Raw genomic sequence first — 24,786 nt, forward strand, 5'->3', positions numbered from 1 at the left:
TGACAAAATAGTTAGAGTTAAATATTAAAAAATAAAAACAGTTGAAAATAAAATAATACTCTGACTAAAAAGATAATACACATTAAAAAATCAGATCCTTCCCCATATTCCACAGACTGTAATAAATCTAGGACACAGCCGAGTAGCTTGAAAGATGCAAAATTTCCCAAACACCAGAAGTTGCTGCTATTTCCAACAGATGAAAGTACTAGGAACCAAAGGCTACCATTGTGGACCTACTTATCTGGACTAGAATAACCCCTGTGGGCTTGTAAAATGGCTACACTTCTGCCTCCCTGAATCTGTCAGAGGACAGCTGGACCAATTCTTGAAAATGTTTTGAAATTCAGCTCTAATTCAGAGAACTACCTGAGATAGATAATTCCTCCTCTGTTCCTTATCCCCCTATTGCTCTATGATTTCTCTTTTCTGTCCAAAGGCCTTCTCTTGTTCTTCCAAATTTCTTAGTTAGGTCTTCTGGAACCCTTTTTTTCCTGTGGTAAACAGACTGTCCTTCATCCTCAACTCCCCTCTGAAGAGTCACCCACATCCTACCTTCCTTCAAACATGACCCTTTGCTGAGGACATCACGGCCCTGCAGTGAACTGGAGGGGAGGCTGCTCTTGTTCTCAATGCCCTGACCCTCTTCCTGAGATGGGGTTGGTGCTCTCCTAATTACTCACATTCACTTACTGGGCATAACTCCTTTGTCCTCTTGCAAAACCTCACTTTTGGCATCGATGCCAATCAACTCTACTTCATCACTGACTTCTGCCAATCTCCCTGGTCTCTGTGTCTCATTTATTGAAAGCTGTCCATCTTTTTAGCACTTTGACATCTTGATCCCTGCTGCTATCCTGTGTGACTTTAGTGTTGTTGTGGAAGGGTTACCTCATGCCCAAATCTCTCAATTCTTCAACTACTTCTTTCCCACTGCAGTCACTCTCTTCCCTGGAAACCTGCTAACATCTTGAAAACCACCTTAAATGACCTAACTTAAATCAGAAGGCCCAAACATCCTATCCTTCAAATATACCCTCCTAACTTTTCAGCTTATTCAGTTATTCTAATCTCACCTCTTTGACATCACAGAGCCCACTAGAGATCTCAACCTTCTCTATATCTGTACCTTCTTACATTCACTCAGTTTCATACTCAGCTTAGGTGCCACGATTCATCACTTCTTTCACTATCTTGCCAAACTCTCAAATCCCTTTCCCAGTTTTTTTTACCTTGCAACCCCACTTTCCAATTTTGAATCAACTGAACTATTTGCATTCTCAGTGCCTATACCTTGGATGCTCAGCACTCCTGGAGAATATTCCAAACCCTCACATATCGGTTACCTGAAAAATTAATGATAATGATTATCAAACATACCTACAACATGGCCTATTGGTCTAGCCACACTAAACAGTTTTAGTTATCTGAATGCATACATCCCGCTTTCTTCTGTCACTGGACTTTGCTGTTCTCTCTGCCTGATACCATCTCCTTTAGGTCTCAGCTTAGGTGTCAGTTCCTCATAAGTCTATGCTAATTTGCTCCCCTATTATCCTGTATTAGTCTGCATGTCCTCAGTCATATATGTGCATTATACCTAACAAATGGGATTGTAGTTGTCTGTTTTCTTGTTTGTGTGCCCAGCTGAATTCTAAACTCTCTGAAAGAAGAGACTGTGTTGGTCTTGGTGAGGCTTCCATCTCCAGTTCATAGCTCGGTGTGTAGAAAAAATAGACACTGTTAATGGTTGAAAGCATGTGTACATGAATACATAAATACATAACTGATACATGATGGAGTAGATGAACATTTTCACCAACATAACATGCAGTTATTCTTTTTTATTTATAAAATTTAACTTGATTTTCTAATATGTGTGGAAACATACAACTTTAAGAAATAAAGTTAATCTCAATTAAATAATATTGGAGAAATAAGAAGGCCAGAGTCACATGTTAACGGGCATAGAACAGTTAGTGGAGGAGGAAAGAAGGAGAACACTCTTAAAATATATGACTAAAAAATGGAAAAGGTCCAGAGAGTCAATGGTAAAGTATATATTTGTATTCTAAAATGTGTATTCTAAATCTTATTTGTATATTTTAAATTATATATTTTACTATTATTTATGTATACTAAAGTTTTGAGTTTCTATGTATAGCTTCCATACAAGGTGTGTATGTGTGTGTGTGTGTGTGCATGTGTGTATTTATTATGGCATTAAGCATTAGTCACATTTTTTTAGGAATCACGTTGGAATAAAAATCAGAACACCCTGAGGTAAATCCCATTTGGAAATGCGGGCAAAGGTCTCACCCTTCCCAGGCTCAGAGCCACCAACTTTAGGGTAAATGATGCTAATCCATCAAATAAAGTCAATCCAGATATGTTAAATAAACGACATCAAACAACTAAATGGCATCCTATTTTGATTGAATTCCACAGATTTGGAATAGGTCTAACAATGCTTAGCTCCACTTAATTCCTTTTACGTGGATAAAAGATTCTAAATGAGTGAGATAAATTGGTATAGTAAATAACACCTAAATCTTAAGCTGTTAGAAAGAATTCTAACCAACTAGCCAGGATTTTCAGCAAAACCAACAATAACAAAAAAGTGTGTTTAACACAAGAGGTCATATAGTTTTCCCATAGTTCTCTTTATGTATACAATTTTATTTTAAAGAAATCTTCTTTCCATTTTGTGGTGCTTATTTATTTGTAGGGGGAAAGAGTTTGCTAACTTCATCTTTTCCTGAATTTCAACTGAATGCATTTTTCTTGTTTTATTCTTCTTGAACTGATACACTTGGCCAATACTAAGTGTAAATTAATGTATACATTTATGGAGCACATAACAATTAAACAAAGGCCATTCAATCAGAGTGCTTTCACCTACTTTTTCCCCCCACAAACATGATATTGCAAGACAGAAGAACATGACTTTGAAAGACCTGGAAACTCTCCCCAAACACTTCAGTGATTATATAAGGATGGTCAAACAGGGTAGTGTTTGTGGAAAGGCAGCTATCTGAGGAGCTGAAAAATGATGATTCTCAGGTGAAAATAATTAAAGTGTTTTTATTCAGCTCTGCACTCTGCCTGCCACAGTATCGTGTTCTTCGATCACTTTTCATGGTAAATTAAATGCTTCACCAGGTTAATTTTTAGAAAATATGGGATCTCTAACCAATCTATACTATCAAACAAGTAAAGTTGACAGAAAAGTTTGAAAACAGGGACCAGGTGCTCTGGTGTGCTAAACGCACAAGTCATCACTCTGTTTAGTGTTTTTATGAACATGGGAGCCTGGTGAGATAGAAACCTTTGATTACTAAAGTAAACCCTCGGGCTTCCCTGGTGGTGCAGTAGTTGAGAGTCCGCCTGCCGATGCAGGGGACACGGATTCGTGCCCTGGTCCAGGAAGATCCCACATGCCGCGGAGCAGCTGGGCCCGTGAGCCATGGCCACTGAGCCTGAGCGTCCGGAGCCTGTGCTCCGCAATGGGAGAGGCCACAGTAGTGAGAGGCCCGCGTACCGCAAAAAAAAAAAAAAAAAAAAAAAAAAGTAAACCCTCCCCAGTACATGTTACTTTACTGACATACAAATTGAGATCAAAATACTGTGGTATGGTATCAGTCCATTTGAGTAACCTTAATTAGGATGCCAGAGAGTACTACGAGAATGAAAAAGTACTACAGTAGTCTGAAAAATAAATGAGAGTTTGATAATTAATGTATTCTCTATTTTAACCAAATTATCATTTATTGGATATCTTTTTCATTCATTGGAAATATTTTTACTTTCTGGAAATTTAGGGCATGACAGGTACCATAAAACACTCAGAGTTTCTGTGATGTGTGAGGGAAAACTGTCATCATTATTTAGTCGTTTATCTTAGCTTACATTAGATTCAAGATGTCATTTACCAAGAGATTATATAGCAAAATGCTCCATCACTCTTAGAGTCTATGTTAATCTTGAAACTCAAAAATTTCAAAGCAAAGTAAAACTTGATTCAATTAAACAAGAGTAAATGCTATAGAAATAAGTCTTGTGATGTTTTGTGGATATTCCGAGAAGTTTTGACAAACACTATACAAATAAATTGCATTTAAAAAAATCAAAGACAAAGGAATCCAGTTGTTTTATTTTTTTATATAGCATGTATCTTTACGATTATTGCAAACATTGCCTCCTTATTACTTTGCAGTGATTATTTTTAAAACCAAATCCAGCTCAAGAACGCCGTATTTCTGAAGGGATATTTTATAATCACAGTCATGTGTGCCCATTTTCAATTTTAGAAATCTTTGCTTACTGGGTTATAGATCTTCCACATCGCTTTCAGCAAGAACTTATCAGATAAATATCTTGAAACTTGAGCACATATCCAATATGAAGGTGCAAGTCTCACGGGTTCACCATGAAATATAACTCTTTAGCTTCATAAATCCTTATATCCACAATACTTCAAATCTGAAATGCCCACTGTACGCGGGCCTCTCCCTGTTGTGGCCTCTCCCGTTGCAGAGCACAGGCTCCGGACGCGCAGAGTCAGCGGCCATGGCTCACGGGCGCAGCCGCATGTGGGATCCTCCCGGATGGGGGCACGAACCCATGTCCCCTGCATCGGCAGGTGGACTCTCAAGCACTGCGCCACAAGGGAAGCCCTGTCAATACCTTCTTAAGTTAAGAGGATGAAATTTGAAAAATCAGATGTCTGCTTTAACCAAGCTTCTGTTTCTCTTCATTTTATTTTGTTTGGATTTTGATTCAGTAACAAAATGTTGAAAATTAGCTTTTTTATGTTCACACTAAGGCACTGTGTGTACTCAAGAACATTAGATGGTGGGCAGCTGATCAAAGAATCCAAAGTCTAACTGGCATCTGGGACCAGCTCCTCTGTGAATGGCACATAACTCAAGGAAATATTTCTGCAAGATCCTTATAATATGAAGCCTTATTTGACTAAAGTAATCCTTCCTCCTATGTTGGGGAGTTGATTTTTTTCCCCAAGAGTGATCATTTCTTCCTTTAACTTCTTTTCATTTTCTTTTTTTTATAGGACATAGTAATACAAATGCACACAGTGTTCTTCTCCAGACAGGTAATGGGGCACTAGTGATGAGAAAGTGTTTGTAATATTCTCCACCTACATGTATCCCTGAATATACATCCATCCAGAGGTGTGTCATCCTGTCACAAGGGGACAACTTACTCCTTGGCTTTTATTTTATTATAGCTGATGCAGCAGTAAAACACAGGTAGAGAGATTTAGCACTATCTCTAAAACACAGGTAGAGAGATTTAGCACTATCTCCCGTTACCCTCCCCCTGCTGCCACAATCTCCCACTTGTGTGCAAGAAGTGTTCCATGTGTGGCAAGCTAAACCCTCCTCAGAGTATCTGGGGGGTCCATGGATCACCCAGGGAAAGTAAGCCAGTGCCAGAGTTGGGGCCAAGGGGAGCTCCTAATTCCTCCAGAGGATTCTGACCAGGGAACTATGTTGAAGTCAGCAAGGGTTGTTATAGAAGTGAAACAAGGAGGAAGTAAGGAATGAAGAGGACCTCTGATCTCATTCCAAACATAACTGAATAACCTTTGAAAGCAGGGCATGTCTGTGGACTGATGCCAAAAGCAAGACCTAGACTTCTTAACACAAATGTGACAGCTCCATAACAATCTTAACTCTCTGAACCAGGAACAAATTTCTGGTTGCCTCCTAAATCTGCTAGAACACTCAGCTCTACCCCAAGAGTTATTAATAGAGGATCTTTGAGGCCAATTCTAACAAGGAAACTGATAAAAACAAACAGGATTTGCTCTGATATTTTTGCAAATAAGTGTAGCAGTAGCAGTAGTGGTTATACAGTAAGTAGCTATAACATGCCAAAAGAGTACCAAGTATTTTATCTTCACAATAAAACCATGAGGTAGGTACTCTCATTATTTTTATTTTTGCCCTTTAGAAATTAGAAACTTGGAGTGGTAAGGAACTTTCCCAAGGTCAGATAGCTCGTAAGTGGTGATGCATGCAAGACTCAAATTCAGACCACCTTATCCGGAGTCCCCACTCTAAACCACTTACTACTCTGCCACTGTCTACCATGAACATATTGTCTTTTCATTCTCAACTTTTCTGTCTGCCCCCTTAATGCTTGGATGTCCTATTTGCCACCATTCAATATTCAAGGGATCAACTGTCTTTTTCTCTCAGTACAATTTCCCTGCAGGTTAAGTGTCATCCTTATTACCTCCTTTGCCCTTATCAAGCTGCCTCCATTTCCCCCTTTCCACTTTCTTCTCCACCCTGCAAACTTCACTCTTTTCCTTTTCACTGTTTTTCCCTGTTATCTGCCCATCCTTGTTTCTCTTTTCTCCAGCCTAATTCCACTGCCATCTCACTTATCCTTGTTTCCCTGACCATTCACTGTGACACTTTTCCCTACACACACACACACACATTTCAGAGGTTCTTAATATTACCACCATATTAAAAGTAAACAGAAAATAAAATTCAAGCCATGATATGAGAGAAAATATTCATTTACAATACATATATCTCACAAAAGACTCATGTTTAGAATACAGAAACACCCCCCAGAAATCAATAAGTTAAAAAAACCTGGATAAATATTTAAATAGGCATAGTACAAAAGAAGATATCCAGATAGCCAATAAGCATATTAGAAGGTAAACAATATTTCTACTCATCAGGGTAATGTAAATTAAAACCACAGTAAGATACTGCTACACATTCACTAGAATGGCTAAAATGAAAGGACTGAGAATACTAAGTGTTGGTACAGATGCAGAACAACTGGCACTTCCACACATTGTTAGTGGGAGGATAAAATAGTACATGACTTTGTAAAATTGTTGGACAGTAGTAAAAATAAATATATGCTTACCTACAGCTCAGAAATTGTACCCCCAGGAATATAACCAAGAGAAATAATTGCATATGCCCACAAAAAGACTTGTATAAAAATGTGCATAGCAACTTTATTCATAATAGTTCCAAACTAGAAATACCCCAAATGGCCACCAATGAAAGTGCATAGATAAATTATGTTATATTCATACAATGGAATACTACACCACAATAAAAAAAGAACAAACTATTGATGCATACACCAACACGATAAATATCAAAAAACATCTTGAGTGATAGAAGCCATACACGAAGAGTATTTACTATATGATCCCATTTATATGATGTCCAAGAAGAGGGAAAACTAATCTTTAGTGACAGAAGATAGGAAATTACATGGTGATTACATGAGTATACAAATATATAAAATTTATCCAGATGCATACTTAAGATTTATGTATTTTACTGCATGTAAATTATACATATATAAAAAGTTTTAAGAAAGTAAATGGATAGAAAACTGTTTAGGATAGAAATATAGAAACCTATGACATTCCAAGTTCTTGCCAAGTTCATAACATTTCAAGACATTAATAGATGTCTCTCTTACTTCAGTAAGAGTCAATAAACAGCCACGAAGCCTGCATCATCCTATCCTATCTTATATGGAAAACTAACTGGTGGGTGAATTCAAGGTTCTGGGCATCCCGGGCCTTACAATTCTGTTTTGTGATCACTGAAAGTTTCAAAATGTTGCTAAATCACAACACACACAAGCTAACACCTTAGGCATACTCAAAGAGAATTGTTAAATAGTGGACATTTGAACACATTCACATTGCCTGGTTAAAACAAATCCAAGTAGAATTGTGAAAGTATTAATTTTAAAAAATCCTCTTGAACTCAGGCTCTTGACCCAGGCACTTCATGAGGAAGTTAATAGCTGCCATACATAACATTCATTTTTGCCCACCAACATTCCCTTAAGAAACCACATCATGGCTTTCTAAAGGGGTAGCACAAGTCTCTAGACCCACTGTGTAATACTCGACAGAGCAAGTGTCTGATGTGCTGATATCCCAGAAGAAAGAGCAAAAATAAATAAATAAATCCAAAGGGCATGAAAAGTCTTTTTTCCCATCAGAGATTCACAATTGCCAATGTCTCAGTGTAAGTTGACAGTGGGACCTGGGGGCCTACTAACCTTTAATGATGGGAAATGGGGCTGTAGGAAACCTAGCTAAAATAGTCTAAATTACCCATTATCCCTTTCTGATAGCTGTGAAGGAAGCTTGCATTCTTGGTTAACTGGAATAGTCATCCCTAACTTTACCATTTGCTTACCCTCCAAAGCTTAGATAGTCCAGAAAATTATATTCCTGATTTTTACATTTCTCAGATACTCAGTTGACAAATTTTTTTTTTTGGACCAAATGATCAATTATTTATTCACTTGATTCATTATTTCTTTCTTTCTTTCTTTTTTTTACATCCTTATTGGAGTATAATTGCTTTACAATTTTGTGTTAGTTTCTGCTGTACAACAAGGTGAATCAGCTATATGTATACATATATCCCCTCCCTCTTAAGACCCCCTCTCACCCTCCCTATCCCACCCTCCCTATCCCACCCCTCTAGGTCATCACAAAGCACTGAGCTGATCTCCCTGTTCTATACAGCAGCTTCCCGCTAGCTATCTATTTTACAGTTGGTAGTGTATATATGCCAGTGCTACTCTCTAACTTCTTCCCAGCCTCTTTCCCCGCCGTGTCCTCTAGTCCGTTCTCTATGTCTGCGTCTCTATTTGTGCCCTGGCACTAGGTTATTTTTGCTTCAAAAGATAATAGGAATCCCTTTAGGACATCCTTAGTCTTTGTTTCTGCCACTCTCATCCATGGTTTCTCCTGGCTGCTTTCTGATACAGACAAGTCACTCTTGTTTCATCTCTCTAAAACACAAATTTTTTTCTCCAAGATACTGAACAAATCTGTAAATTGTAAGCACTGTTTTGCTTATACTTGAGTCTTAGATCCTTGATTAAAAAGGAAACAAACTCTGAACCAACAGAAGTACTATCATACAGACAATTCTGAATCTCTAAGTTCTTTGGCACTTGGAGGCTACTTGCTTTTAGCAACACATTCAAATTTAATTAAATAAGCTTAGCTTTTACCTGAGATTTTTAATTATATGCATTGCCTAACTACACAGAGGCATATTAAATATACTGCATCAGTTTCTTTTAAGGGCACATGATATAACACCAGCTTTGAAAGAGAAATCATGTTTAGCCACCAAATTTTTTGAGCTACCAAAGTTAATTGAATACAACACAGGCTTAAATTAGTTCATTTTCATTTTAATTATAACTATAATCCCTTCTTCCTCAAAGGTAGAGAAAGCAAGATAATGATTGTAAGATAAACTTGCTGTGCAGAAAAGCATTTATACTAGGCCTGCAACTGTTATCATTAGAAAACCCTGTTAGAAAGGTGAGCCCTTAGCTGGCATCTGTGAACTTGGATTTCAGGAGGGTTCCCACTGTTCCCTAACTGGTAAGAGTGGCCAACTGCCTAAACTGGTTGTGTAAAAAATGTGGTTTATGCTGAACAACTGCTTTCCTTCTGGGAATCTGGAATTTAGGCACATGCTACGAAGAGGGTGCCCCAGTGACCACCCCCCCAGTAAAAGTTCTGGGCACTGAATCTTATCTGTTATTTTTTGTTTTTAATTTTTTTTATTGTGGTAAGAACATTTAACATGAGATCTACTCTCCTGACCAAATTTTAAGTGCATAATACAGTCTTTTCAACTATAGCCACAATGCTGTACAGGAGATCTCGGGAGCTTATTCATTTTGTAATTGAAACTATATGCCCGTTGAATAGCAATTCCCCATTTCCCCTAGCCCCAGCCCCTGGCAACCTCCACTCTACTCTATTTCTGTGAGTGTGACTCCTAAATACCTCATACACACACTGAGTCTTTAATAGGCTTCCCTGGTAGAAGGCTTCCCTGGTGAACACACTTCACATGTGTTGTCACAACTCATTACTGGAGGAATTAAGTGCATCCCGTCTGACTCTACTGGGAGAAGGAACTCTTGGATGCTTGTATCTGGTTTCCTCCAGATTTTACCCCATGTGCCTTTCTCTTTGCTGATTTCGCTTTGCATTCTTTTTCTGTAATAAATCCCAGTCACGAATACAACTATTTACTGAATTCTGGGCTCTCCTAGCAAATTAATGAACATAGGGGTGGACTTGGTGACCTCTGACACACCTGGCAGTGAATCCTGTTCTCTACACAGATGAAGCGGTGTTGACGCCAACGAGGGGAAATTGGATTTCTGAGACTATTTTTCAAAGCATGCTCAGATCAAACTGTCATATAAAATTCCCACCTGATTTAGTGTGTCTGATGAACAGGTGTACAGTCTTCTTTATATACATGGTTCATCCAAAGGAAAAAAAACCCCAAACAACCCAAACACATCACATATGTAATTCCTCTTTCCATCACTTCAAAGTAAGAATTTGTTGCCTTCTTATTTACCTAGTAGTGGTTTCCTCATAACTTTTAATAACATAGGTGCTTTGAACTGGTCTGTAACAATTCAAACAGCTAAATTCAATATCTTAGATGACAGTTACTGCTGAAATTTTTTCTGACCACAACTTTTAGGAAAATCCAAAAGGTACCCCTCTAGACATACATGCCTTGAACTTGGCAGGGAATGAGGGAGCATCACATTTTCAGCATAACAAATTGCTCTGTTCTTGTAATCCTAGTAAATTCTCAAGAGTCTGTCTATGTTCCACTAGTTTCCTCCTCTCTTCTTAAAATGCAGCTGAGCTGTCCAAGAAAACAAATAACGGATGTACCCACTATCCTCACTTTCTTTGACAATATTTTATCTGGTGAATTGCTATTAGAGAGTAAAAACTCCATTGTAAACAGCAGAAAAAGAATAAAAACATAAATACTCTGCAAAGTAGGAACTAGAAATATTACATTTGTAATTGGAGGCTGTATTGCATCTGATTCTTCTATACATACTAATGCAGAATAAAACTGCCTTATGCTGGGAACTGAAACAGTATTCTGGTAAGCAACACCTGAAATTGTCAAAGGCCAAATTACTAGGCTCATGACTATAACTGCATATTTCCTTTGATTCTAATTATAGTACAATCTATTCCTGATTCCAAATTTGCTTTGCATCAATGAACATTGCCTACCATTTCCAGGTATGTATGCCTACATGGTAATTTGTCCATTAGTTCTCATTTGTTAAGAAATTTTCTACTAAATTACCTATGACCAATATCAATTTCCAAGTCCAGGTCCCCTTCGCCAGATACTCATTATCATTCATCAATACCTTTTCAAGTCCTCCTTGTAAAATAATTTGACTAAAACGTCTCCTCCTGCAGAGATTGCAATATTACCTGAGGAAAAAATCACCCCTCTTTCTTTTGGCTCTAGAAACCCCATTTTACTTCTGTTCAAATCAAGCAATGAGCCACAAAACTCAAAAGATCACAGATAACCATCGCCACCTAAAATATAAAATGGGGAAATATCGCCAAGGTCACTCACCCACTGGAGTCTGCAGAAGTGATAGCAATCAGGGGTAGAATCTTCAGAGGGAGGCTGGTTGGCCTTTGACTGTTCTCCGATTCACTTTTCAAGTCAGCTTGTTCCAACTGTCTGAAGGCGAGAGGGGGGAGCTGGACACTGCGGCAAGAAAGCCTCCGTACAAGATAGGGTTCCATTCCTCGCAAAGGGTCTTCCTCTTCATTAGTGGAATGCAGTGTTTCCTCAGAGGCCTAAGACAAAAGTTCAAGAAAGTACAGTAATCAACAAAAGTCCCATGATTTATCATTACATGATGGCTTTACACTTTTGGAGAAAGAAATTGAGGGAAAATTATACGTGAAAAATGCTAACTAGAAAGCAATGATATTAACAGAACAATATTTGGTGAAAAGACTACAACTAATAACTGAAATCTAGAGTTATTTTAAAAATAATAAAGTTGTTCACCAGTATATTTAGATATGGCTTGGTTGTTAACAATTAACTGACATTTCCAATAATCTTAGAATTTATGAGTTTTGTGCATGAATTCTATGAAATCAAGGGTAAATCAAAACATTTTTCTACCGAATATGAAATGAATTGTGGAAATTTCATATATGTGTGTGTGTGTGTATATATATTTATGTGTATATATATATATATATATATCTCTTGACATATTACATACCCATAAATATATGAAGAAAGAGGAATAAAATGAGTCCTATTTTTTTCTTCATAATTAGGACCATATTTGTAACATATTTTCATATGTCACATTTTACTCAGATATTCTTTACAAAGTTTTATGATAAGACTTTGTGAGGGGAATGAAAAAAAGACATGAACATCTGAGTACCAAGTAGAAATATATTTAAATCACAGATGAATTTTGCGAATAGAAAATTTAATATTTTGATTCTAGTTGAAAAAATATACTGCTACATAAGTAATAATTATTTCCAAGTGGTTGGAAAGTCTAGTCTGGCAACGTTTATTATATCCATATACACAGAATGATAGAGCCACCAAATGTTATCAGATAACACACTGAGTTTTAGAATCCTTGCATTGCCACTTTGCCATTTGTGTTTGTAGAGTGTTGCTTAATCTCTCTAAGTTTTCTGTTTCTTTACCATAAAAATGGAAATAGATCCATCGTCTCTGTAGCACACATTTGTTGGCCAAACCTTTGCTTTTCTGTCTCCGTGTGAGTGGCCTTTTTCCCCTCTGAAGTCCCATACCACTATCCTCCACAACCTATTTGGTCTTTAGGAGACAAAGGTGGTGTTTCAGGGAGGGCTTTGGTGAGTGACTCTGTTCTTTGGGTGGGTGGCCAGGCAGGGTCTCTCCCATGGACCAGTGTGTAGGGGAGCAGAATTGGCCACCCTCGACTGTGTCTCTTTGGCATATTGTTTGAAGTGGTTATTTCCTGAGATGTGGAAAGGAAGGGCTCTGGAAACTAAGTAGGAGTTGCCCTTTCCTAAAAAACCTTCCCATTGGTAAGGGTGACTCCCTGTCAGGATGGAGGATGACCCACCCATTCCACCCACACACATAAAAAAATGGAAATAATATTTACCCACAAGAATTAAATGAGATCATGAATGTAATGTGCATAGCTCATTACCTGCAATGTGATAAGCAATCATGGCAATTTCCTTTCCTTCTGAGTTGTACAGGTGAAGAAACTAGCCCAGAGAGGCAAAGTACTTTCTCCAAAATTAGCCTGTTGGTTATAAGTTAAAAGTGCATTGACTTTGCAGAGTCCAGACCTAGTTTAGAACCTTTGTTGTACTTCTTACTATACTACCATCTTTAGGCAAGTAACTTAGGTTCACTGAGATTGGTTCTTCACTTGAACACTGAGGATAATAATAATATTTACTTCTCAGGGTCATTGTCTGGATCAGAGATACAAAGTGTTTGAAGCACTAATAGATGGCCCACAGTTTGCACTCAACAAAATGGCAGCTATTATTATTATAATCCAGGCTAATTCCCTTTATCTTTTCATAGCACTATACTGCCTTTGATACTTCCTTCATCCATATTTTTTTCCAAAAACAGAAAATTTGTCTTTTTCTGATTTATAGCTTGAAAAATGTGAAAGGACATCCAATGGTGGCTTCTATTCAGCCTTGGGTTTTATTGTCTAATTTCATGGATAAATAGAAACAAAAAAGAAGGCACCCAGAAGGTAAAGAAGACCTCAAAGCTAAACACAAAGTTCATTTATTTCAAGTCCTAGATATGAAGATCTAGATTCTGAGAATCTGTGCTTTGAGGAACCTACTTCCTTTGTAAAACAACATTAGTAATAATAATGGCTTTAAAAAGCAGGACATCCTGCCACTTGAGACAACATGCATGGATCTTGAGGGCATTATGCTAAGTGAAGTAAGTCTGACAGAGAAAAATAAACCTTGTATGAGCACACTTATACATGGAATCTAAAGAAAAAACCCAAACTCATCAGATCAGCTTTGTGGTTACCAGAAGTGGGCGTGGGGGAGGGGAAATTGAATGAAAGGGGTCAAAAGGTACAAGCTTCCAGTTATAAAATAAATAAGTACTAGGGATGTAATGTATAGCGTGATGACTACAGTTGACATGGCTGGATGGTATATACGAGAGTTATTAAGAGAGTAAACCCTAAGAGTTATCATCACAAGGAAAAAAGTATTTTTTTCTTTTTCTTTTTTTTTTTTTTGTATCTACACAAGATGATGAATGTTAACTAAACCTGTGGTCATCATTTTACAATATTTTTAAGTCAAATCATTATGCTGTATACAGTAAACTTATACACAGCTGTATGTCAATTATATCTCAATAAAACTAGAAAACAGTTTTAATAATAATGACTAATATTTATTGAGTCCTTATCAAGTGCTGGGTTTACTTAGTGAGTGCTGTGCTTTTCATATATCACCTCATTTAATTTTCACTGAAGTCCTCTGGGTTAGGTTTTATTACTTTTCCCATTTCACACATAAAGAAACAGAGACCTTTATCATCACATGCTCTGGTCACACAGCCATGTGGTTAGTAGGGTAACCAACATTCCTGTTTGCCTGGGCCTTTCTGCTTTTAAGACTGCAAGTCCCATGTTCAGGGGAACCCACCAATCCCAAGCAAACTAGGATGACTGATCACCCTACAAGTCAAAGTCCAAACCCAAATCTATTTTAGTTAAACCTGAAACTAATAACAATTACTCTGTACTACCTCTAACAAGTATGGTCCCTGGCAAGGTGCATACTTCCAGAAAAGAATTGAACACACAGTAATTGACCATAATTTAATATGCCTAACATTAAAAAAAAAAAAAAAAAGAACAGAATTGAGCCCTACATAAACAGTGGAAATTAGTGAGAATCCTTGTTGATTAAGTCAGGAGACAGAGATCTAGGCCTGCCTCTGCCACTAATTACTTCTGTGGTGCTGAGTCATTTAACCTTTCTGGACTTTAGTTTCCTTAGACATACAATCAAGAGATTGTACAAAATGAAACCTTAAGGGTACTTTCAGCTCTGAAATATTCTGATTTAAAATAGCCAGTGGTAAAATCAGTGCTTAGTGAGATGGCAAATATATAAAGGGAAAACGTGTGCACATGTACCATTCTTAGCTTTTAGTTTGAGAAAGTGAGCCTCTATATGCTCACAAAGTTCTGTGTGTTCGTTTAAGGACAGAATTGCAAACTACAGCCACACTCTGGGACTGCTAACGGGTCATGATTTGCCTCACATATTTCTCAAGAGAAGATAACGAATGACTTAAGTGTGTAGACATCCTTCTTTGGGACAAACGTGGAAAAGAAGAAAAAAAGATGAGTCTAGCAGAGCTAAACACTGAATGTAGCTGGCCAAAGTTAATAACTTTTAATAAAGATAGCTGGCCAAAGTTAATATCTTTTTATAAAGATAGCATTGTAACTGAAGGAATGCTTTCTATAACCCAGGTCATGTGATAAAAGACTTAATGTTTGTGACATTCTCTTTTAGATAAAACCACCTCAAGAGGTAACTTCTTCTGAGAGAACAACTTCTATTAAAAATAAAGTGTAGCATTTTTATCTTGATAATAAAAATGATAAAGCTATAGATGTCTATATCCTAACATTCTATTCAAAAACAGCATAACAAGTGGCTTTTAAAAAATTCCAGATCAATGTGTATCAATGATATTTCAAAAAGAAACAGAACTTTACCCGGTAGAAGGTGATAGGTTAAATGGCCTTATTTTGGAAAGAAATGTAAAAATGATCACCAGGACAATATGTATTTCATGTTATTGTAGGAAAATGACATTTTTACAAGGGTCAAGGGAAAAGACAGTATTTATAGCATCTCTAAGTTATTATTACTCAAAAAAGTGATGCTCAAACTTCCTGCGTGAGAATCGCAGAAGGTACTTGCTAAAATTCAGACTCCCAGGCCCTATTCCAGATCTGCCTAATCAGAATATCTATTATTCGGGCCTGGGAGACTGAGTAAGTCTCCACTATGGTTCTTATGTATGCTTAAATTTGGGAACTAATGGTTTTGACATTTTAGACATGGTCCAATAAGATGGTTTGGCAAAGACTCAATAACAAAAAGATGTTCACTGAAGCTTATTTATGATAAAGAATAACCGGATATAATCTAATTACTGTACTGAGGGATTGGCTTAGTAAATTTTGATACATCATATTATGAAATACTATGAGGCTGTTAAAATAATGCAGAAGAATATGTGATTATGTTCATGACATAATGCCGAGTGGGAAAAACAGATTACAATGTGATCTAATTTTTGTAAAATAACACTAAAACAAAAACAAACACCAAAACATATTATATTTATGGAAAAATTTTAGAAAGATATATCCAGGTTCTCTAAAATGGCTTTCTCTAGGTGATGGTGTTGGTGGTGATTTTCATATTGTTGTTTATTACTAGTTTCTATATTCCCTATAAATTTGTACTATTTTGAGTTTAAAAGTACAATAAAAGTCATAATAAAAAAATGAAACTACATTGAACTTGCTATTGATGGGACTCAAAAATATCTCACATTCAGCTTCAAGATATGCAATATCCAAAGAAAAAAGACACTAAAATATTTGAATGAGTTTAATGCAAACCTGTTAATCTGTAACAAAACAAAATTCTCTTTGCTAACTAACCAACTTACTTGGAATAGTTGATAGAAAAATAACTTGAAAGTCATTCTTTTCACTGTTAGGACAAGTGCCTCTCTGAAATACATACCTAAAGAAAGCAATCCCTCAATGATTAAGGGTTACAACGAATGCGTGAGTGTTAAATATGTTGTTGTTGGAATCATTATTATTGCTGTTTTCTTCAGTTTCTATGAAGGATAGTTAATTAATTTCTTTGTTCTCTTTTTTTTCCCCTCCCAAAATAGACTGCAAGCCACTTAAGGCCTTTAGTGCAGGGACATACATGTAACTGGTGATAAATAAATTGCTGTGCTTGTTGATAATCTCGGAGTTTTTGATATTTGTTTCATACATATGTGTAAATATTTTACATATATATACAGAAAATGTTTCTTTCTGAGCACCAGCTAGACCACATTTCCAGATCCCCTTGAAGGTAGATATAGGTACATCAATGGCATTACCTTATATGCAAAGGATTACAGGCTAAGGAAATGTGCCATTTTCACAGCTGTGCCATAAAAACTGTGAGTACGATCCCTCATTTCTCTCCCCCTCTGGAACTCCTTACTGTATGCTGAAGATGGTGAAGACAAAAGATGGGAGAAATCATGGTTTCTAAGTAACTGTTCAGAGGAGAGCCACATGAACGCTTAATTTGGGCTACATGAGCCACAAATAATTTTCCATTGTGGAAAGCCACTAAAATGTGGAGTCTCCTTGTTACAGCTAGTGCGTATTATATATATAATCATATCTCTACTCTTTGAGTTCAAATTATCTTAATAATAACATCATTCTTTTCTGGGTAATTCCTTAATTAGATATTCATTGAGCATCTACTACTTTGCAAATGTGTGGGGGGGTGCTAGAAATACAGATGAATTAGACACTTCCTTTTTCCTTAAGTACTCACTATTCATGTGGGGAGAAAGATAAATATAATAGGTCTTAACCAATGTGTGATAAGAGCTGTAACAGAGGACTTACAGCTCTTTAGGAGTGCATCGGTAGAATGAACACTTTCGTGAGTGAAAGAGGGTGCTAGCCAGAAGTGACATCAACCAAAGGAGAAAACTAGGACTGTCTCAGGCAAACTAAGCGGTATGACTACCTCATAAATCAGGCATTTCTTTTTGGGTCCTGTCTACTTCTCCAATCAGTTCTGTTTAGTCTCGTTGATGGATCCCCTGTTAACTGTCTCTTGAATCTAGACACTCTCCAATGAGCTATTCTCAACCATGTCTCTTCTCACCCTACACACCATTGCTTTGAAACCTCAGGAGCTTCCCAGGTGAAATCTGAACCTGGCCCCTGTACACAAGGGCAAGGAGAAGCCAAAGAAAGAGGCAGGCCACTCCAGATCAGTAGGTGACAGAATTAATAAGGAAGGGAACTTACATACAGGTTTGTCTTGGGCGGCCGCAAGGTAACTAGATCTCAGAACATGCTGCCAGAATCTGAAAAGGTTATATAGAGGCCTTAACTGGGTTCAGTTATGTATACTGTCCAGATGCTCTCAACAACACATTGTTCTCTCAAGCCTGCATCTTTGAAAACTGCTCCTACTAGGGGAATGGTGGGCAGAACATTCCATGGACCAGGGAGGGGGTGAGTAGCTTCTGATTGCCTTGGTCCAGCTCACAGGTCAACTGGTGGTCAAGTTCTCTCAATGACCTCTTTTAACACGCTCATGTTGAAAATATTATCCAAGACAATGAATACAAATAAATTCTGCCTTTTTATTTATGACCCCAAGTCAGCTTTCAGCCTTCCAGTTGTAGTGAAATGATTAATTCCTGTGTCATTCTGTTTGTTAGCTTGGACACATCTAAAAGGAGAGGAGCATGCCATAACAACTATTGTACCTCCAGTACTCAGACAGTACCTGGGACAATGTATATGTATAGCTGATTCACTTTGTTATAAAGCAGAAACTTAACACACCATTGTAAAGCAATTATACTCCAATAAAGCTGTTAAAAAAAACACATGCAAAATAAACCTTGCTGAAGGCATGAATGAAGAAAATAGACAAATTTGACTCCATTTTCTCAAGTGTAAGAAATCAGGAAATGGAGAAATAGTATTAGATATTGGTATTACTTAATGTTCTGTTTGTAACTACTAATGTAAGTTAAGTAGGGGCTGCAGCCCATAACAAGGAATTTCTTTTAAAATTTCAGGATTTGAGCCACTCAGATTGCTTTGGTCTATTCCCATGTTTGAAACTTCTTTCAAATATAGATTCATTATGATAGCATTTTTGCCTAATTTTTTAAATAAATAATAAAAGATTTCAGGCACTCAGTGCTCCAGAGTACCTATTCTGTGCAGAGCATTATAGAAGTTAGCATGTTAGATATTGCATGAATTTTCAGGAAGAAGACAGAGTAAGCTGAACATTAGTTTTTATAACTTCCAATGTTATAATCCTTGCTGCTGTCTAATTAGTTTCCTAATTTACTCTGAAAAAAGTAGTTTTCCTGGGCCTGAGTTTGTAGTATAAACAAGACAATTTTTGAAAATTGAACCAACTCTTTAAGAACTAGGGTACAATTTAATAGGTTATATTGAAATGAATTGAAGATTATATTCACAATCTAAAAGAACTATATACAATGGTAGACATTGTGTGTGTGTGTATATATATATCGTAGACATTGTACATGTGTGTATATATGTATATATATATATATATATATATATACATAAATTCTGTTATGTCTTGATGAATTGTTCACAATATACTAAAGCAATAATTGAAAATCTGCCTTAAGATTCCTCAGGCTTATGCCAAATATTATCCTCTTATCTCATTACTCATTATATATATATATATATTTATCTTAAAATCCAATGCTAAGGTTGCTCAAATAATCTTACAGGAAACTACTCACAAGTCAAGGCAATAAATATAAATACCTAAGTTCTTTTAATTCAGAAAAGAGCATTGTACTAAACTAACACAACCCATTCTCAAATGGATATTTGTATACCAGTATAGAAAAGGCACTCTTATAAAAATTAATTCTGGCAGAATGGGGCCCGCGTTTCCACACAGCTGGAACTCCTCGCTCGGGTCTCTTCCCTCCGCCGTCACTGAACTGCCCTGGACCCCGAGGGGAGGGTGGCCTCACTGAGACTGCCGGCTCTGGAGGGGCCCCAACAGCCAAAGCCACAACAGTCCTGAGGACCGCGGGCCAGTTATTTCAACAAGTAACTTAAAGACAAAATGGAAAAACAAGGAGTTTTGTGCCTGAGATCATGTTGATGTGAAATCAGGGATGCCACCTTGTGTCAGATCACTCATCCTGGAGTAAGCCAACTGCCATGTCAAGCAGCCCTAAGGAGGGATCCATGTGGCAAGGAACTGAGGCCTCCTACCTACAGCCACATGACTAACACTGCCAGTATTATATTGAATAAGGCTGATTAAGTGGGAGTACCTTCAAGATGGTGGAGAGTAAGACGTGGAGATCACCTTCCTCCCCACAAATACATCAGAAATACATCTACATGTGGAGCAACTCCTACAGAACACCTACTGAACACCGCAGAAGACCTCAGACCTCCCAAAAGGCAAGAAACTCCCCATGTACCTGGGTAGGGCAAAAGAAAAAAGAAAAAACAGAGACAAAAGAATAGGGATGGGACTTGCACCAGGAAGAGAGAGCTGTGAAGGAGGAAACGTTTCCACAAACTAGGAAGCCCCTTCGCGGGCGGAGACTGCGGGTGGCAGAGGGGGAGCTACGTTGCCACGGAGGAGAGCACAGCAACAGGGGTGCGGAGGGCAAAGCGGAGAGATTCCCACACAGAGGATCGATGCCGACCAGCACTCACCAGCCCGAGAGGCTTGTCAGCTCACCCGCCTGGGCGGGTGGGGGCTGGGAGCTGAGGCTTAGGCTTCGGAGGTCAGACTGCAGGGAGAGGACTGGGGTTGGCAGCGTGATCAGAGCCTGAAGGGGGCTAGTGTACCACGGCTAGCCTGGAAGGAGTCCGGGAAAAGGTCTGGAGCTGCTGAAGAGGCAAGAGACTTTTCTTGCCTCTTTGTTTCCTGGTGCACGAGGAGATGGGATTAAGCGCGCCGCTTAAAGGAGCTCCAGAGACAGGCATGAGCCGCGGCTATCAGCGTGGACCCCAGAGACGGGCATGAGACGCTAAGGCTGCTGCTGCTGTCACCAAGGAACCTGTGTGCGAGCACAGGTCACTATCCACACCTCACCTCCCGGGAGCCTGTGCAGCTCACCACTGCCAGGGTCCCAGGATCCAGGGACAGCTTCCCCGGGAGAACGCACGGCGCGCCTCCGGCTGGTGCAACATCACACCAGCCTCTGCCGCCGCAGGCTCGCCTCGCACTCCGTGGTCCTCCCTCTCCCGGCCTGCATGAGCCAGAGCCCCCCAAATCAGTTGTTCCTTTAACCCCGTCCTGTCGGGGTGGGGAACAGACGCCCTCAGGCAACCTACATGCAGAGGCGGGGCCAAATCCAAAGCTGAACCCCAGGAGCTGTGCAAACGAAGAAGAGAAAGGGAAACTTCTCCCAGCAGCCTCAGGAGCGGCAGATTAAATCTCCACAATAAACTTGATGTACCTTGCATCTCTGGAATACCCGAACTAACAACGAATCATACCAAATTGAGGAGGTAGACACTGGTAGCAACGATATATATATGTTTTTTCCCCTTTTCTCTTTTTCTGAGTGAATATGTCCATGCTTCTGTGTGTGACTTTCTCTGTATAGCTTTGCTTTTACCATTTGTCCTAGGGTTCCGTCTGTTCGTCTTGTTTGTTTATTTGTTTTTAGTATAGCTTTTAGCACTTGTTATCTTTGGTGGATTTGTTTTCTGGTTTGGTTGCTCTTTTATTTCTTTCTTTTTTTTATTACTTTAAAAAATTTTTTAATAATTATTTTTTATTTTAATAACTTTTAAATTAAATTAAATTCTATTTTATCTTCTCTCTTTTTTTTCCCCCTTTTATTCTGAGCTATGTGGATGACAGGATCTCAGTGCTCCAGCCAGGCATCAGGGCTGTTCCTCTGAGGTGGGAGAGCCAAGTTCAGGACACTGGTCCACAAGAGATATCCCAGCTCCACATAATATCAAATGGCGAAAATCTCCCAGAGATCTCCATCCCAACGCCAAGACCCACTTCCACTCAACGACCAGCAAGCTCCAGTGATGGACACCCTATGCCAAACAACTAGCAAGAAAGGAACACAACCCCACCAATTAAGAGAGAAGATGCCTAAAATCATAATAAGGCCACAGACACCCGAAAACACACCACCAGATGTGGACCTGCCCACCAGAAAGACAAGATCCAGCCTCAGCCACCAGAACACAGGCACTACTCCCCTCCACCAGGAAGCCTACACAACCCACCGAACCAAACGTAGCCAATGGGGGCAGACACCAAAAACAACGGGAACTACAAACATGCAGCCTGCAAAAAGGAGACCCCAAACACAGTAAGTTAAGCAAAATGAGAAAACACAAAAACACATAGCAGATGAAGGAGCAAGGTAAAAACCCAACACACCTAACAAATGAAGAAGAAATAGGCAGTCTACCTGAAAAAGAACTCAGAATAATGATAGGAAAGATGATACAAAATCTTGGAAATAGAATGGAGAAAATACAAGAAATGTTTAACAAGGGCCTAGAAGAACTAAAGAGCACACAAACAATGATGAACAACACAATAAATGAAATTTAAAACTCTCTAGAAGGGATCAATAGAAGAATAACTGAGGCAGAAGAACGGATAAGTGATCTGGAAGATAAAACAGTGGAAATAACTACTGCAGAGTAGAATAAAGAAAAAAAAAAAAAAAGACAGTAATTCCAGACAGTCTTAAAGACTTCTGGGACAACATTAAACACACCAACTTCGAATTATAAGGGTCCAAGAAGAAGAGAAAAAGAAAGGGACTGAGAAAATATTTGAAGAGATTAGAGTTAAAAACTTCCCTAATATGGGAAAGGAAATAGTTAATCAAGTCCAGGAAGCACAGAGAGTCCCATACAGGATAAATCCAAGGAGAAACACACTAAGACACATATTAATCAAACTATCAAAAATTAAATACAAAGAAAACATATAAAAAGCAGCAAGGGAAAAGCAACAAATAACATACAGTGGAAACCTCATAAGGTTAACAGCTGATCTTTCAGCAGAAACTCTGCAAGCCAGAAGGAGTGACAGGACATATTTAAAGTGATGAAGGGGAGAAAACTATAACCAAGATTACTCTACCCAGCAAGGATAACATTCAGATTTGATGGAGAAATTAAAAACTTTACAGACAAGCAAAAGTTAAGAGAATTCACCACCACCAAACCAGCTTTACAACAAATGCTAAAGGAACTACTCTAGGCAGGAAACACAAGAGAAGGGAAAGACCTACAATAACAAACCCAAAACAATTAAGAAAATGGTAATAGGAACATACATATCGATAATTACCTTAAATGTAAATGGATTAAATACTCGAACCAAAAGACATAGACTGGCTGAATGGAAACAAAAACAAGACCCATATATATGCTATCTACAAGAGACCCACTTCAGACCTAGGGACACATACAGACTGAAAGTGAGGGGATGGAAAAAGATATTCCATGCAAATGGAAATCAGAAGAAAGTTGGAGTAGCAATTCTCATATCAGACAAAATAGACTTTAAAACAAAGAATATTATAAGAGACAAAGAAGGACACTACATAATGATCAAGGGATCGATCCAAGAAGATATAACAATCGTAAATATTTATGCACCCAAAATAAGATAACCTCAATACATAAAGTGAATACTAACAGCCATAAAAGGGGAAATTGACAGTAACACACTCATAGTAGGGGAGTTTAACACCCCACTTTCACCAATGGACAGATCATCCAAAATGAAAATAAATAAGGAAACACAAGCGTTAAATGATACATTAAACAAGATGGATTTCATTGATATTTATAGGACATTCCACGCAAAAAAAACCATAATCCACATTCTTCTCAAGTACTCATGGAACATTCTCCAGAATAGATCACATCTTGGGTCACAAATCCAGCCTTGGTAAATTTAAGAAAATTGAGATTGTACGAAGTATGTTTTCCGACCACAACACTATGAGACTAGATATCAATTACAGGGAAAAAAAACTGTAAAAGCTACAAACAAATGGAGGCTAAACAATACACTACTTCATAATCAAGAGATAACTGAAGAAATCAAAGAGGAAATCACAAAATACTTAAAAACAAATGACAATGAAAACACGATGACCCAGAACCTGTGGGATGCAACAAAAGCAATTCTAAGAGGGAAGTTTATAGCAATACAATCCTACTTTAAGAAACAGAACATCTCAAATAAACAACCTAACCTTACACCTAAAGCAATTAGAGAAAGGAGAACAACAACAACAACAAAAAACCCAAAGTTAGCAGAAGGAAAGAAATCATAAAGATCAGATCAGAAATAAATGAAAAAGAAATGAAGGAAACAATAGCAAAGATCAATAGGACTAAAAGTTGGTTCTTTGAGAAGATAAACAAAATTGATAAACCATTAGCCAGACTCATCAGGAAAAAAAGGGAGACGACTCAAATCAATAGAATTAGAAATGAAATAGAAGTAACAGCTGACACTACAGAAATACAAAGGATCATGAGAGATTACTATAAGCAACTATATGTAAATAAAATGGACAACCTGGAAGAAATGGACAAATTCTTAGAAATGCACAACCTGCCGAGACTGAACCAGAAAGAAATAGAAAATATGAACAGACCAATCACAAGCACTGAAATGGAAACTGTGATTAAAAATCTCCCAACAAACAAAAGCCCAGGACCAGATGGCTTCAGAGGCAAATTCTATCAAACATTTAGAGAAGACCTAACACCTATCCTTCTCAAACTCATCTAAAATACAGCAGAGGGAGGAACACTCCCAAACTCATTCTACGAGGCCACCATCACCCTGATACCCAAACCACACAAAGATGTCACAAAGAAAGAAAACTACAGGCCAATATCACTGATGAACATAAATGCAAAAACCCTCAACAAAATACTAGCAAACAGAATCCAACAGCACATTAAAAGGATCATACACCATGATCAAGTGGGGTTTATCCCAGGAAT

At 38.0% G+C, this 24,786-nt stretch overlaps 1 protein-coding gene across 4 annotated transcripts in view; it reads right to left on the minus strand.

Moving 5' to 3' along the window:
* Positions 1 to 24,786, minus strand: part of PDE4D (phosphodiesterase 4D) — a 1,495,323-nt gene that overhangs the window by 950,604 nt on the left and 519,933 nt on the right. For all 4 annotated transcript variants that reach the window (XM_067031002.1, XM_067031004.1, XM_067031001.1 and 1 more), the window contains one exon: positions 11,484 to 11,713. In XM_067031002.1, the coding sequence (XP_066887103.1) occupies positions 11,484 to 11,713 (230 nt within the window). The remainder of the gene's footprint in view (positions 1 to 11,483; positions 11,714 to 24,786) is intronic.

Source organism: Kogia breviceps, chromosome 4 (assembly GCF_026419965.1).
Source record: "Kogia breviceps isolate mKogBre1 chromosome 4, mKogBre1 haplotype 1, whole genome shotgun sequence".
Taxonomy (NCBI): Eukaryota; Metazoa; Chordata; class Mammalia; order Artiodactyla; family Physeteridae; genus Kogia; species Kogia breviceps.